A 14,212-nucleotide genomic window follows, 5' to 3' on the forward strand; every position below is an offset into this window, starting at 1 on the left:
AACTTACAATGCATACAAATACAAATCTGAAACTGCTATACTACCAATTATGGAGACGAGCCTTCCAAAAATAATACAAACATTCTATCAAATATGACATTATCAAATATGACGGTAAACTACAAGGATCATCCCAATATAAATCTAAAGTTATCATAATACTACTTCTACAAAGAAAGTCAAGGACAGTTGAGAACTACTCTGAACTCAGCTTCTCAAAGTTTTTTCCCTGAAGTCCAGAAGGAGATGATCAGGTCATAAGCCTCCATATGACATCCAACGCTCCAATAATGCTTAGCTTGCATTCCTAACTCATTATAATCCCCATCTTTATGACTGGAAACTCGCTCAAAAATATCAGCATAAACCTATGTTCCCCCGAGTTTCCGGTACGGGGACGGCAGGACGGGTTTCTAAGACGGCAAACTTTTTTTGGCGATTTTGGGGACAAGGGGGACAGCAAACGGGGACGGCTATATATAGGGAAATTTTAAAATATACATTGAAACTTGCAAATATACATGTCATTCATATGAATCTAAGCACAACGCATGTCATTTAAACATTATAGAACCATAACATATAACATTTGAATGCCATCTAGGAAATAATATCCAATTTCAGTACTCAATTGTCAAAATGCATATCAATATCAGTGAACAATATCATAATGATAAATATGATAAATCTGAAAATCTAAATCTAAATATACCCAAAGCTATACGCCCAAAAGCTAGAGGGCTTCCATAAAGTAATAAGTATGAATGTATCATAATCATGTTCACATTCAACATTAGAAAACAAATCATAGAAAAAATGAAGCAGACTACTGCTCCTATTCTGCCTCTTCTTGCAAAATGAAAACTCCAACCAGCTGCAACACAAAATCAAAACCAAACAAATGACAAAACAACTAAAATGTAGTGTTTTTAACCCTTCTAGTGCACTTGGTGGGGTGGGGCCCACCTGGATGACCTAGTTAGTGTTAGTGTAGTTTTTTTATTTCCTAGTGGGTTATTTATTTTTCCCTATATTGCTAGGTTTTTCCTACACTTTGAATAATCTTGCTTAGGTTAATAAAGCATGCCTTATTTAGTAAGTGGTTGTGAGGTGTCACCTTCCTACATGTGAGCATCCATTAACTATCTTAGGAAGATACTTTGCTATCTTTAGTCCGAAAGATGGTTGCTCCTCATTGGTCGGTGTTGCCACCTCCTCCCTCTTCCTAGTCTATATAAGCATGCTACCTAACTTGTATTTGGGATTGATTTCTTTTGCATCCTCTTAATGCTGTTTTACTTCTAGCATTTGCATTACTATCTATGTTGCTATTTTGATTTTGTATCATTTGAATTCATAGTTTAGATATCTATTCTTTGCACTAGTTTTTTGGGTTATTTATCTTTTCAGATTCTAACATGGTATCAAAGCTTTTCTATGTGCAAGAGTAGATTTTAGTTTCCTTATTTGAGAGATTCAAGGAGGCTAATAAATCTTATTGTAGGTTTTTGAAAAACCCAGTATGCTTTTCTCTTGTATATCAGAAAAGTTTGACAAAAACGTTTTTAATCTCTAGGGTTTCAATCTCAAATCTAACAACCAACTTGCATATTAAGTGTTTTTAATCAGTATTGCAAGTTCCAGCATGCCATTGATTGACTTAGGTAGCTGATTCAACCTTTGCATGTCGTCTTTTGGTTGTTGGGGTCATTTCTTGGTTGTTGGGGCCATTTTTTGTTGTTAAAGCGTCTGATGTACACTACAGCTATATCTTTTGTACATTAGCAAGAAAAACGCTTTTTGGGTTTTGTTCACAGCACCGAAAAACCATCTGGGTATCTTTTAGTTTTTGCATGTAATCTGTATATTTCGTAGAATTAATTACAGAAAGCTATAGCCATACCCCTCTCCATGGGCAGTCGCAGATTTGAACACAATTTTCAAATGCCTCATTCTTGCTCATACGGACTCCAATTTCAACAATTCTTGTAATGATCTTGCCTTTTTTTTTGTGCTCTATCCACTAGTGCTGTCGTTTTTTGATTTTCATACATAAATTTTTCAAAAATTGCTCTATCCACTAGTGCTGTCGTTTTTTGATTTTCATACATAAATTTTTCAAAAATTGCAGATTCTCGATCGTGACTTTGCACAGTTCTTGTTTTAGAAACTTCAAAGGATCATAACTTTCTCATACGACCTCGTATCGAGGCGATTCTTTTTTTGAAAGTGCATAATTTTTGGAGTAGATCGCAGTGGTGCTATTTGTTCCCTTGAGTATTGTGCCCAAGTTTCACTTTCAGAATATGTCCTTCTTGAGGGTTTTGTAATGCATTGAAATCAAGACCACTTAGTTATTTCTTGCTAGTGGTAGTTGTAAACGCACTAAAATAAAGTTTCAAATCATATTTCTTTGGCGGAGTTCTTTAATGGAATAAAAAGTGGTGGGGCATTGTCATGGCTAGGATCTCTTTTTTTCGGCATTTCTTCTCTGCATTTCTTCATCATGGATCAAACAAATATGCCCATCCTAACTCCATACAATTACTTTGAGTGGAAATCACGCATGACAATTCACTTGAGGAAAGCTGGATTAAATAAGATAACTATGAGACTTGAATGTCATGTCCCCTTTTTGGAAGTAATTTGATTTAATTAATTTAATTAATTAAGTTGTCCAAAATAATGAATATTTTATGAGGATGACTAATTAATTATTTTAATTAAATAAATGAGTGGTATTAAGTTAATTATTTATAAAGTTATCAAATAAACAAATATTAAAAGGTAACTTTATATTTAATTAATTTAATAAAGTGACTTGAATTATAAAATATTTTATAAAGTCACTTAATAAATAAAATAATGTTCTAGAAGTTTTTGGAGAAAATGGAGAAAAAAAATAAATAGGCAGCCTGGGCTTCATTCTCAGCAGGCAGATTTGTTGTTGTTGATGTTGATGTTTGTTGATGTGCATTGTGGAGCCTAAGGTTTCTGCAGTAGTCACAAATGGCCATTGAGAATGAAAACTCTCAATTGGTACGCAATTTTGAGGGTGTGAAATATCACTTGAATTATTGCAACTGGGAGGAAGATACTTCAGTCTTCTATTTATGCTACAATGAGAAAAAAATATTTGAGTACAAAAAGCAGTCCGAAAAAGCAATCCGAAAAAGCAGACCGAAAAAGCAAGTCCGAAAAAGCAAATCCGAAAAAGCAAAGCGAAAAGGCAACATTGGTGAAAATTATTACAGCCATCTATAATCAGGTTGCTTTGGATATTTCATGCATTGTTCTTATCATTTAGATGCATATTAGAAGGTAAGGTTGTAGGTGAAAGTTTGTAACAGATTTAAACATTATTCTTGCAGATGTAAGCCAAGAGTCTTGGCCATTTCATACTAGCATTGTAGTTGACATTTTATGTGCAATAAAAGAGACATAAGTTGCTGGTCTAATATAGTTGTAATTGAATATGTATTTATCATTCATGATCAGCTTATTAGTTTGCATGCTAATTGTTTGACAAGATGTCAATTGGTTGTAGGTTCTCTTTTTGGCATAAACAATGTTATAATTATGCATACCAAGTGTTTGTATTAATGCCACTTGGCTATAAGTGCATTAATGCCATCGTAGGTTGCATCCATAGTGTTTGTCATAATTACTATTTGCTGTAACAGCATATTGCAAGTAGTTTTTAGTACATATATGCATTGAATTTTGTCAAAATAAGTTGCACATTCATGTTAGGTCATTGTGTAGTCCATTTTGAGTCTTCTAGCAAAAAAATCTCATTGATGCAAATTGAAGAAAGAGTCATTTAAAGCAAGCTGAAATACTATATCAGTCATATGCCCCTTGCATGTGAGTTGTTTGATGAAATTTCTTGAGCCTTTATCAGCATTTTGAGATCAGATTTGAGCAAGGATATTACAGTGGTATCAGAGCTAAATTCCTGCCATCCTGAGGGTTTAGCAATCACATGCAGCCACCCAGATTCTACACTCGTAGGCAAGCTTGGTTTGACAGGGAAGAAGGTTTTGACAGGCGGCCAGACAATATGGGTGATAGGCAAGAGCATAGCCCACCAAGAGACAATAGGAATGAGGATCAGGAAACAAGGGAATTTTACAAAGCAATGGTTACAGGACAAGAGCGGATGGTTGAGGCTTTGCAGGCACTCACCACCATGGTTGAGTGCATGAACACACAGAATAGACGAAATCAGGCGCAAGAGGATAACAGGAGTGCACTGGGATCACCTAGAGTTCATAAAACTCCTTCCAGAACAGCAAATAGGCCTACACGACCCACCTTCTTGAGAGAAGAACGTAAAGTAGAAGAGAATGATGAAGATGTTGAGGAGCCTACCTTTGCTGATGTATATATGGCAGCTCATGATGAATGGCAACGATTGACACTAGGAGCTCGAGAGCTCATGTATTTTGATCATTTTGTACAAATGAGGATGGACTACTACAGGTCCCGACAGGAGAGGAGACCTCGGAATCAGAATAAGGATCTCAAGCAAGCTACTAATAAGCTTACATTACCTATGTTTGATGGAAGTGGCAAATCTACTACACAGTCATGGATTCATAAGTTGGATACTTTCTTGGCTCTTCGACCCATGACAGAAGAGGAAGCCATCACGTTTGCCACTTTGCACTTGGAAGGAGCAGCACACGAATGGTGGTATCATGGATTGGTTACATTGCAGCATAATCAGATTACATCCTATCAGGAGTTTGTGGATAGATTGGTGGAACGCTTTGACAAGGAGGACCCAAAATCATACTTCAGAGATTTGGCTCAACTCAAGCAAGTTGGGAGTTTGAAGAACTACATTGGGGACTTTCAGAGATTGTCAGTAATGGTTCCCAATATCTCAGAGAGACGACTGGTGGTGTTATTCATGGAAGGGTTATTGGAGCCTATGAGAGGATGGATAAAAGCCTTTGATCCTCCTAGTAGGAGGCAATGAAGAACGCTAGGAGCATGGAGTTTGCAGCACCAAAGAGCAAGAGCTTACATAAGGAAATCCCTTCAACAAGCAATGAGACTCCCCAACAATTAGACAAGAAAAAGAAATCAGCACCTATGATGGAAGACGAGACACGAGAAGATTTGAGGAAGAAGAAATTATGCTATTGGTGCAAGGAACCTTACAACAAGGATCATGATTGCCCTTTGAGGCCGAAGAGCAAGGCGAACTGTGTCATGTGGGCTTACTTTGAGGACTCTGATTCTGATGAAATTGATCAGCAAGTTGCTTCAGAACTTAATCAGGGTGAGGAGACTTATGCTCCCATGGCATATATTGCCAATGTTCAGGATGAGACTGCATTCAGGTTCAGGGGGGCAGTTGATGGACAGAATTGCATCGCTATGCTTGATACTTGTGACACATAACTTTATTAATGGAGATTTTGTAGCTCGATGCAGACTTCAAGTTGAGGATTTTGGTGGATTCAGAGTTCGAGTAGCAGATGGATATACTCTCGAATGCACCAAAAAGGTTGCTAATCTAACCTTGAGATTGAACAACTATGAGTTAGATTCAGATTTTTATGTGGTCAACATGGGAGAGATGGACATAGTTTTGGGAATGAAGTGGCTCCAGGACTTGGGAGTATTTAACCTCAATGTACCTAAGATGGAAATGTCTTTTGAGGTTGATGGTAGGAGGCATGTATTGAGGGGTATTACAGATGGAGGCTTGCATTTTATTAGAGGGTTGGACAGTAAGAGAAAGAAAAAAGTGATTCAGGAGAAACATGAGATGATTCTCAATCCATTGTTCGAAGTGGAAGCGGCTTGGTCATATGACAATCCACTCTATGGCTTGGATGATGATAGCTCTCTTGATTCCAATCTTGAAATGAGCATTGTTGATAGTGTTTGTGATCCTACTAGTGCATTGGGATTGCAAACGGGGCTCACAGAGGAGATTTCAGAGGTGTACATGGTGAGGAATGCTCACAGCTTCATTTTTTATTCTCATGTACATGACCTATTCATGATGCACAATTCAGGAACGCATGTGCTGAATAGTTGGGATGATAGTACGAAGTTTGGAGGCAAGGTTGATCAGTCTCTTGGCTTGCTCCCACTTGAGGCTAATACTTTTGCAACACTTGATGATGATATTGAGTTGGTACGACAGTTTCAATTTGGGCAAATGTTGCAAAGATTGTTCGGTGATGACAGGGACATTATGCAGTACTTCTTGTGGGATCTAGGTGGTGAATTGCTTGAGGAAAAGCAATTTCAGGGGGGACGGACTATCATGTCCCCTTTTTGTAGGTAATTTGATTTAATTAATTTAATTAATTAAGTTGTCAAAAATAATAAATATTTTATGAGGATGACTAATTAATTATTTTAATTAAATAAATAAGTGGTATTAAGTTAATTATTTATAAAGTTATCAAATAAACAAACATAGTTCCAAAAATCGCCATGAAATCGCCGAAATCGCGATAAGATTCATGGCTCCCGATTTTTTTGGAATCGGAAATCGCTGGTGGCGTTTTTTTCGCATGAATCGCCTGAATCGCCAAAATCGGCGATTCATGGAAAAAATCGCCAGAATCGCCATCGGGTATCGCCAGAAATCGGCCGCGGCAGCAAGGATAGAAAGTTCAATTTTTTTAAAAAAACACATGTTTTATTTGCTTTCTAAGTTGACTTTCCTCTTTGTTATAACCCTAAAGAGCCTTCTATTTGCTTAGTATGAGTAGAAGAGAGGAAGAGTGAGAGAGAAGAAGAGAAAAGAGAATCCATAGGTTTCCAACCGGCAAGAAGGAAGAGCACCAAAGAGATCAGAAGTCCATTTGGGGAGGCCATAAATTGCATTGGGAGCATTAAGGAGTCAATATCAACACTCCTCAACTCATTTGCAAGAGGTAAGTGTTGGTTTTTTTTTTGCATGTTAGTGTAGTATGCATTTTTTGTTAAATTTTTTTAGTGTTCATTTGCAAATCTTGAATGTTTTTTATTTTTAGTTTTAATTTTTACTAAATTGCAAACTAGGGTTTGTTGTTTTGTAGTTTTTGTTTATTAGTTGCAAACTTTGATTTTTTACATGAATTTTTTTATTGCAGCAGCCCTTTGCTTTCATTTTCCAATTTCCACAATGGGTAAAAAAGATGAATGCTGGAAATATAATGAAGAGTTTCCTGGGAGAACCAAATATCAAACAAAATGTATATTTTGCAAAGAAAAAATAAATTCGGGAGGTATCTATAGATTGAAATACCACATTGCTGGCATACCTGGCCATGATGTCACAGTTTGCACTCAACAAACCGCTGAGGCAAAATGCTCTTGTTTAGTGGCATTAGAAAAAATTGAACAAGACAAGTTGACTAAGAAAATGCAACTTGAAGGGTTAAGAGGTATTGGCTCCCGTGCTCCCACATCCGCAACCGCATCTACATCTGCAAGTGCATCTGCATCAGCTTCCGCATCCGTAGGTTGTGTTGGGGAGGGTTCTTCTAGGCCTCCTTTTCATCCTAGTGCTAGTGCTCATGTGAGTGTTAGTGGTAGTCGGTCTCATACTGAGACAGAGTCCAACACCAACCTATTGCGGCCTAGAGTGCGGAAAAGCAGAATGGATAGTTACTTTGTGCCCCGCACTACTCCTGGCTCCCAACCCACGCTTGAGGGCATGGGTTTGAACAAGGAGATTCATGATGCTGCCAGAAAAGAGATTTGCAAATTCTGGTACTTTTGCAACATTCCATTTATTGCAGCCAGGTAATTGATTCTTTATTCTTTGTTATCTTCAAAGTTAAAGTTAAAAGTAAAAGTAAAACTTTAATTATATCTACTTGTTTTATGATTTTAGTTTTTGACATCTAAATTTCTAATCAATATCATTATCTATTTGTGACAGGACTCCTTATTGGCAGAACATGATAGATGCAGTTGCCATTTGTGGTCCGGGGTTTAAAGCCCCAACTGAGGCTGAGTTGAGTGGATACCTCCTGGAGGAAATGGTTGAGGATATGAGGCATGAGCTTGAGGACAACCGAAAGGAGTGGATCGAAAAGGGTTGCACCATCATGACTGATGGTTGGACAGATAGGAGGGGAAGAACACTCCTCAATTTTCTTGTATCCTGTGGAGGTGATTGATCATTCTACTTTCCTACATACATAATTTTGAATCGTGATTGACTATTTCAAATTTTGATTTGTTGATTGCTAATAGTAATTATAATTCGTTGTTTTGTTACTTGTAGGATATACCATGTTCCTCAAATCCATTGATGCTTCTGCTCATGTAAAAAACGCCACATACTTATGTGAGGTTATTGAGGAAGTTATAGCAGAGGTGGGGGAACAACATGTGGTGCAAGTGGTGACGGATAATGCAGCAAGTTATGTTGCTGCAGGTAAACTTTTAACTTTTTAAGTTTTGAAAATAAATTTATTTGAATTTTGAACTTTTTCTAATTCTAACTTAGAATTTCTAAGTTTCCTAAGTTCTAAGTTCTAACATGTTTGAAATTTGAATTTCTAATTATCTTAAAATTGTTGTAGGCAAACTTTTGATGGAGAGGCACCCCACCATATTTTGGTCCCCTTGTGCAGCACACTGCCTTGACCTCATGTTGGAGGAAATTGGCAAACTTGAGTGGGTCAAGTCATGTGTGGAAAGGGCAAAAAACATATGTAAGTTTATTTATAATCATTCATTTGTCCTTAGCACAATGAGGAAGTACACAGGAGACAAAGAGTTAGCTCGTCCAGGGATCACGAGGTTTGCCTCGAATTTCATCACCTTGCAGTCCTTGTTGACATCAAGGGATGATTTGAGGAGCATGTTTGTTGGGCGGGAGTGGATTTCATCTTCCTATGCTACGACCACTGCAGGGATAGATGTGGTGGATTGCATATTTGATGATGATGGTTTTTGGAAACCTGCTAGAGAAATACTTAAGGTAATTTTATTGCAATTTAACATTTAATATTTTACAGTTTACTATGCTAATTGTTTAATGATTTAGTTTTACCTTATATTATTGAATTATTCTATGTTTAAGTTTTGACTCAAATTTTTGTTTTACTTTATATGTAGGCCACTGAGCCTCTTGTATCTCTCCTACGAACTGCTGATGGGGAGAAGCCCTCTATGGGCTACATATATGAGGGCATGGATAGGGCCAAGGAGGCCATTAAAGCTCAGTATGCAGGAGTGCAGGAGAAGTATGCCCCTATTTGGGACATCATTGATAGGAGATGGCAGAATCAGCTCCACAGACCCATCCATGCAGCAGCTTACTTTTTGAATTCGGCATTTCGTTTCCGTCCTGACTTCAAGGCGGATGAGGAGGTTCTCACCGGATTATATACAGTGATCCAGAGGTTGAGTACTGATGAGGATAGCAGTGCTGCAATTATTGAGCTTGATAAGTTCAATAATAAAGAAGGGCCACTTTTCTCTAGCAGGGTAGCCATAGATGCTCGGGAAACAATACAGCCAGGTAAAAATTAAATAATATTTCCAATGTTCATGAATCTAGATTCTAAACTTAAAGTTGATTATGTAATTTTAGAGTTAACTTGTAATTTGTAATTTGTAAATGAGACTAATTATTTTTATTTTCCCTTATTTCAGATAGATGGTGGCAAATGTTTGGGGCCACAACCCCAAAACTTCAAAAAATTGCCATTCGTATTCTGAGTCAGCCAAGCAGCGCTTCTAGATGTGAGCGCAGTTGGTCCATGTTCGAGCACATCCACTCGAAGAGGAGAAACAGGTTGACAGTGCAGAGGTTGAATGATCTTGTCTTCGTTCATTACAACCTCCGTCTTAGGATCAGACAGATTTTGGGCACTGACTCCTCTCCGATCATTCTGGAGGAGATTGATCCAGAATCAGAGTGGCTCACAGAGGTTGTAGATCCAGTCTTCACTGAGGAAGACCGTGCGTGGATTGACCAGGTGGATATAGAGGCTGAGGCAGCTAGAGCACGTTCTTCAGGCATTGGTAGACGCACACGTGCACGCACAGAGACAGGCCCTAGCGACATTTGTGAGCCCATCTTATATGCGGGAGATATGGCTCGACAGTCCTCTAGGACCTACATTAGACGCCTTGCTACTAGGCAGACTGGATACTCAAAGGCTGAGGCTGAGGCTGTAGCCGAGCTTGAGGATGATGTTGAGGATGATGATGACTATGAGCCTGAGGCTTGAGCTGGAGCCTTGTTTTTATATTTTGTTTACAGATATTGATACTGAATCATTGATAGACATATGTTTCAAAATTTCAAACTTTCATGGATCTTCATCTTAGATTCTTACATAAATTTATGATTTGATGTCTTATGGATCATCTTACATACATTCTATGATTTAAATCATTATGATCATTTGATTTCTATTTACTTCAGCTAGCCTACAATTTACATTTTAGAATCTTAGATAACATAGTTACGTATGTGATGGATTTTATGTTTCATGTTTATGTATGTTAAGTTTTAACTTCTATTTGATGATGTTATAGTGTGCTTAAGTTATATTCAATAAAGGGTGCATGAAATAAGTTTTAAATTGTTAAAATCTTTAAATTTAAAGGGTTTTTTCAAATTTGCCGATTCATTGCCGATTCATTGCCGATTCACGATTCGATTCGGCCTTGCCGATTCCGATCCGATTCCGATTCACGTTTCTTTGTAAACAAATATTAAAAAGTAACTTTATATTTAATTAATTTAATAAAGTGACTTGAATTATAAAATATTTTATAAAGTCACTTTATAAATAAAATAATGTTCTAGAAGTTTCTAGAGAAAGTGGAGAAAAAAGAATAAATAGGCACCCTGGGCTTCATTCTCAGCAGGCAAATTTGTTGTTGTTGATGTTGATGTTTGTTGATGTGCATTGTGGAGCCTAAGGTTTCTGCAGTAGTCACAATTGACCATTGAGAACGAAAACTCTCAATTGGTACGCAATTTTGAGGCTATGAAATATCACTTGAATTATTGCAGCTAGGAGGAAGATACTTCAGTCTTCTATTTGTGCTACATTGAGAAAAAATATTTGAGTACAAAAAGCAGTCTAAAAAAGCGATCCGAAAAAACAGTCTGAAAAAGCAGATCCGAAAAAGCAGGCCGAAAAAATAGATCCGAAAAAGAAGATCCGAAAAAGCACTTCGAAAAAGCAGATCCGAAAAAGCAGTCCAAAAAAACAAAGCGAAAAGGCAGCATTGGTAAAAATTATTACAGCCATCTACAATCAGGTTCCTTTGGATATTTCATGCATTGTTCTTATCATTTAGATGCATATTAGAAGGTAAGGTTGTAGGTGAAAGTTTGTAACAAATTTAAGTATTATTCTTGCAAATGTAAGCCAAGAGTCTTGGCCATTTCATACTAGCATTGTAATTGACATTTTATATGCAATAAAGGAGACATAAGTTGCTAGTCTGATATAGTTGTAATTGAATATGTATTTATCATTCATGATCAACTTATTAGTTTGCATGCCAATTGTTTGACAAAATGTCAATTGGCTGTAGGTTCTCTTTTTGGCATAAATAATGTTATAATTATGCATGCCAAGTGTTTGTATTAATGCCACTTGGCTATAAGTGCATTAATGCCATCGTAGGTTGCATTCATAGTGTTTGTCATAATTACTATTTGTTGTAACAGCATATTGCAAATAATTTTTAGTACATATATTCATTGAATATAGTCAAAATAAGTTGCACATTCATGTTAGGTCATTGTGTAATCCATTTTGAGTCTTCTAGCAAAAGATTCTCATTGATGCAAATTGAAGAAAGAGTCATTTAAAGCAAGCTGAAATACTATATCAGTCATATGCCCCTTGCATGTGAGTTGTTTGATGAAATTTCTTGAGCCTTTATCAGCATTTTGAGATCAGATTTGAGCAGGGACATTACATTGAAACTGAACCTGATAAAGATGAAGATAAGCCTAAGTGGTTTAACAAATGTGATGAGGCATATGGAACATTGTGTTTGTCTGTTTCTCCTGACTTGCTATTTCACACTGAGTCTTTGAATACACCAAATGAAATATGGACAAAGTTAGAAACACTATTTGGCACACAAGATTCAATGAGGGGTCATATGTTAGAAAATGAACTAATTAGTTTAAGTCCAGGCAATTTCAACACAATCCAAGATTTCTTTACTAAATTGAAATCACTAAGGCTACAGTTAAAACGATGTGAAATTGAAAAGAAAGATGAACAACTGATTCTTAGTAGTCTCTCTAAGCTAAGTTCAGAGTATTATGTGTTTGTCTCTACCTTCTATGCTATTAAGGGTGCACTTGGTACTCAATTCACCATGCCATCTTTAGATGATTTTGCTGTCAATCTTACTCGAGAACAGGACAATCAAATCCAGATGGGCACTCTAAAGTCCTCTAAGTCACATGCCTTGGCTGCCAACTAAGACACAAAAGAACAAAAAGGACAAAGTAGTAACAACAATAGTAAGGATAAGAAACAAAAGAATAGCAAGGAAAAGAAGGATCAGATATCAGTTGCTCCAAAAGCAACTATTGATACCCCATCTTCCAAGAATAAGCCTAAGAAAGAAAAGGTCCAATGTGCCTATTGTAAAAGACCCTATCATGATGAACATAAATGTTTGAAGAAACAAATTGATCACTTGACACACATTCTTGAGAAGAATAATATCAGTGTTAACAAAGTTCTAATGAAGGGTCTAACAAGGCAAAAGAAACAGAGGGAAAGGAAAGGGCAAGGCCCTTGTTGCAGCTGCTTCCTCACCATCCACTTGGGTTCTTGATTCGGGTGCTTCACACCACATGGCTTCATCTAAGGAAGAACTTGCATCCTTAGAGCCGTGTACTATGCCTTCTATTTTGATGGGTGATGACACTCCTGTTGAGGTGGGTGGGAGAGGGTCTGTTGATGTGGGGGATGGCAATTCCATGATGTTCTTTGTGTACCCTCATTATCAACTAATCTCCTATCGATCTACTAGATCACTCACACAGGTTCAGGCAAGCAGCTTGAGTTCACTCCTAATTCAATGGAGATACATGAGTTGCATAGTGATTCTACAGTTGCAGTTGGGAGAGCAGATCATCAATCATGAATCTATCTATTTTCTCACTTTGTTCCTGATCTTCCTTCGACTATTTTGTTCACTTACTCTAATGATGTGAGTGAACTATGGCATGAGCGGTTCAGCCATCTTAACTTCCGCTACTTACATCAACTCAACCAGCAAAGCATGGTCACAGGGTTGCCTTCTGTTCAATTCTCTGGCGGTGTTTGCCAAGGTTGCTTTCTTGGTAAGCATCCTAAGGAAAAGTTTGACAAAAGTAAGGCATGGAGAGCTTCACAATTACTAGAGTTAGTTCACAGTGATTTGGCTGGTCCATTTCAGCATCCTTCGTTCAGCAGGGCCCGATATGTCCTCACATTCATTGATGACTTTTTTCGATATACTTTGGGTGTACTTTCTCAAACAGAAGTTAGAGGTATTTGATCATTTTCAGGACTTCAAAACTTTTGTAGAGAAGCAATCCAGGAAAGACATCAAAGTTTTGCGCACAAACAATGGTGGTGAGTATGTCAACCATTGGTTTGAAAGATTTTGCACTTCAGAGGGGATTGATTTACAGCATTCAGTTCCATACAATCCTCAGCAGAATGGTGTTGCAGAACGAAAGAATAGATCCTTGAAGGAAATGGAAAACTGTTCACTCTAGATCTCTTACACCATAGTATTGGGCAAAGGTCATTAACTATGCTTGTTATATCCAGAACCGTGTTCCTCACCGAGCCTTGAAGGGAGTTACTCCTTTTGAAGCTTGGAGCGGTCAAAAACCATCAGTTAAGCACTTTCGAGTTTTTGGCTCTCCTGCATGGGCCCACATTCCTGCAGAGAAATGCAAGGCCTTGGATCCACAAAGCAGACCTTGCATATTTGTAGGTTATCCTAATGGTGTGAAGGTATATCGGTTGCTCCACCCTACTACATGAGTTGTTCATTGAGAGGAATGTTCAGTTTGAGGATGGATCTTCAAGCTCACTTTCTATCACTTCTCCAACTCCTACTTTGACATTGGAGTCACTTGGAATACATGATTAGATCTTCTGATGAGTTAGATTCACCTGAGCAATCTTCTACCTCCACTTCCGATGCAGAGAGTGATTCAGAGAACTCACCTCCTTCCTCTCCTAGT

General features: G+C 37.5%; 2 protein-coding genes across 5 annotated transcripts in view; one reads left to right on the forward strand and one right to left on the reverse strand.

Annotated features, from left to right (window-relative positions):
* The window catches only part of LOC149540894 (catalytics), a 186,231-nt gene that overhangs the window by 121,368 nt on the left and 50,651 nt on the right, over positions 1 to 14,212 (reverse strand). The window lies entirely within an intron of this gene.
* On the forward strand, positions 6,565 to 10,361 carry LOC149540897 (uncharacterized). Of its 2 annotated transcripts, XM_089801955.1 has the most exons (7): positions 6,565 to 6,911; positions 7,110 to 7,764; positions 7,904 to 8,136; positions 8,252 to 8,404; positions 8,553 to 8,953; positions 9,091 to 9,496; positions 9,631 to 10,361. In XM_089801955.1, exons 2-7 carry the CDS (start codon positions 7,142 to 7,144, stop codon positions 10,209 to 10,211), a joined length of 2,397 nt encoding a protein of 798 aa, XP_089658081.1. In that variant the 5' UTR covers positions 6,565 to 6,911; positions 7,110 to 7,141; the 3' UTR covers positions 10,212 to 10,361. The 2 variants fall into 2 exon arrangements, with proteins under 2 accessions (XP_089658081.1, XP_089658080.1); XM_089801954.1 differs by lacking the exon at positions 6,565 to 6,911 and having other exon boundaries at positions 7,046 to 7,764.

This window comes from Cupressus sempervirens, chromosome 9 (assembly GCF_028749045.1).
Source record: "Cupressus sempervirens isolate cs-2001-9-10 chromosome 9, ASM2874904v1, whole genome shotgun sequence".
In the NCBI taxonomy this organism is placed as follows: domain Eukaryota; kingdom Viridiplantae; phylum Streptophyta; class Pinopsida; order Cupressales; family Cupressaceae; genus Cupressus; species Cupressus sempervirens.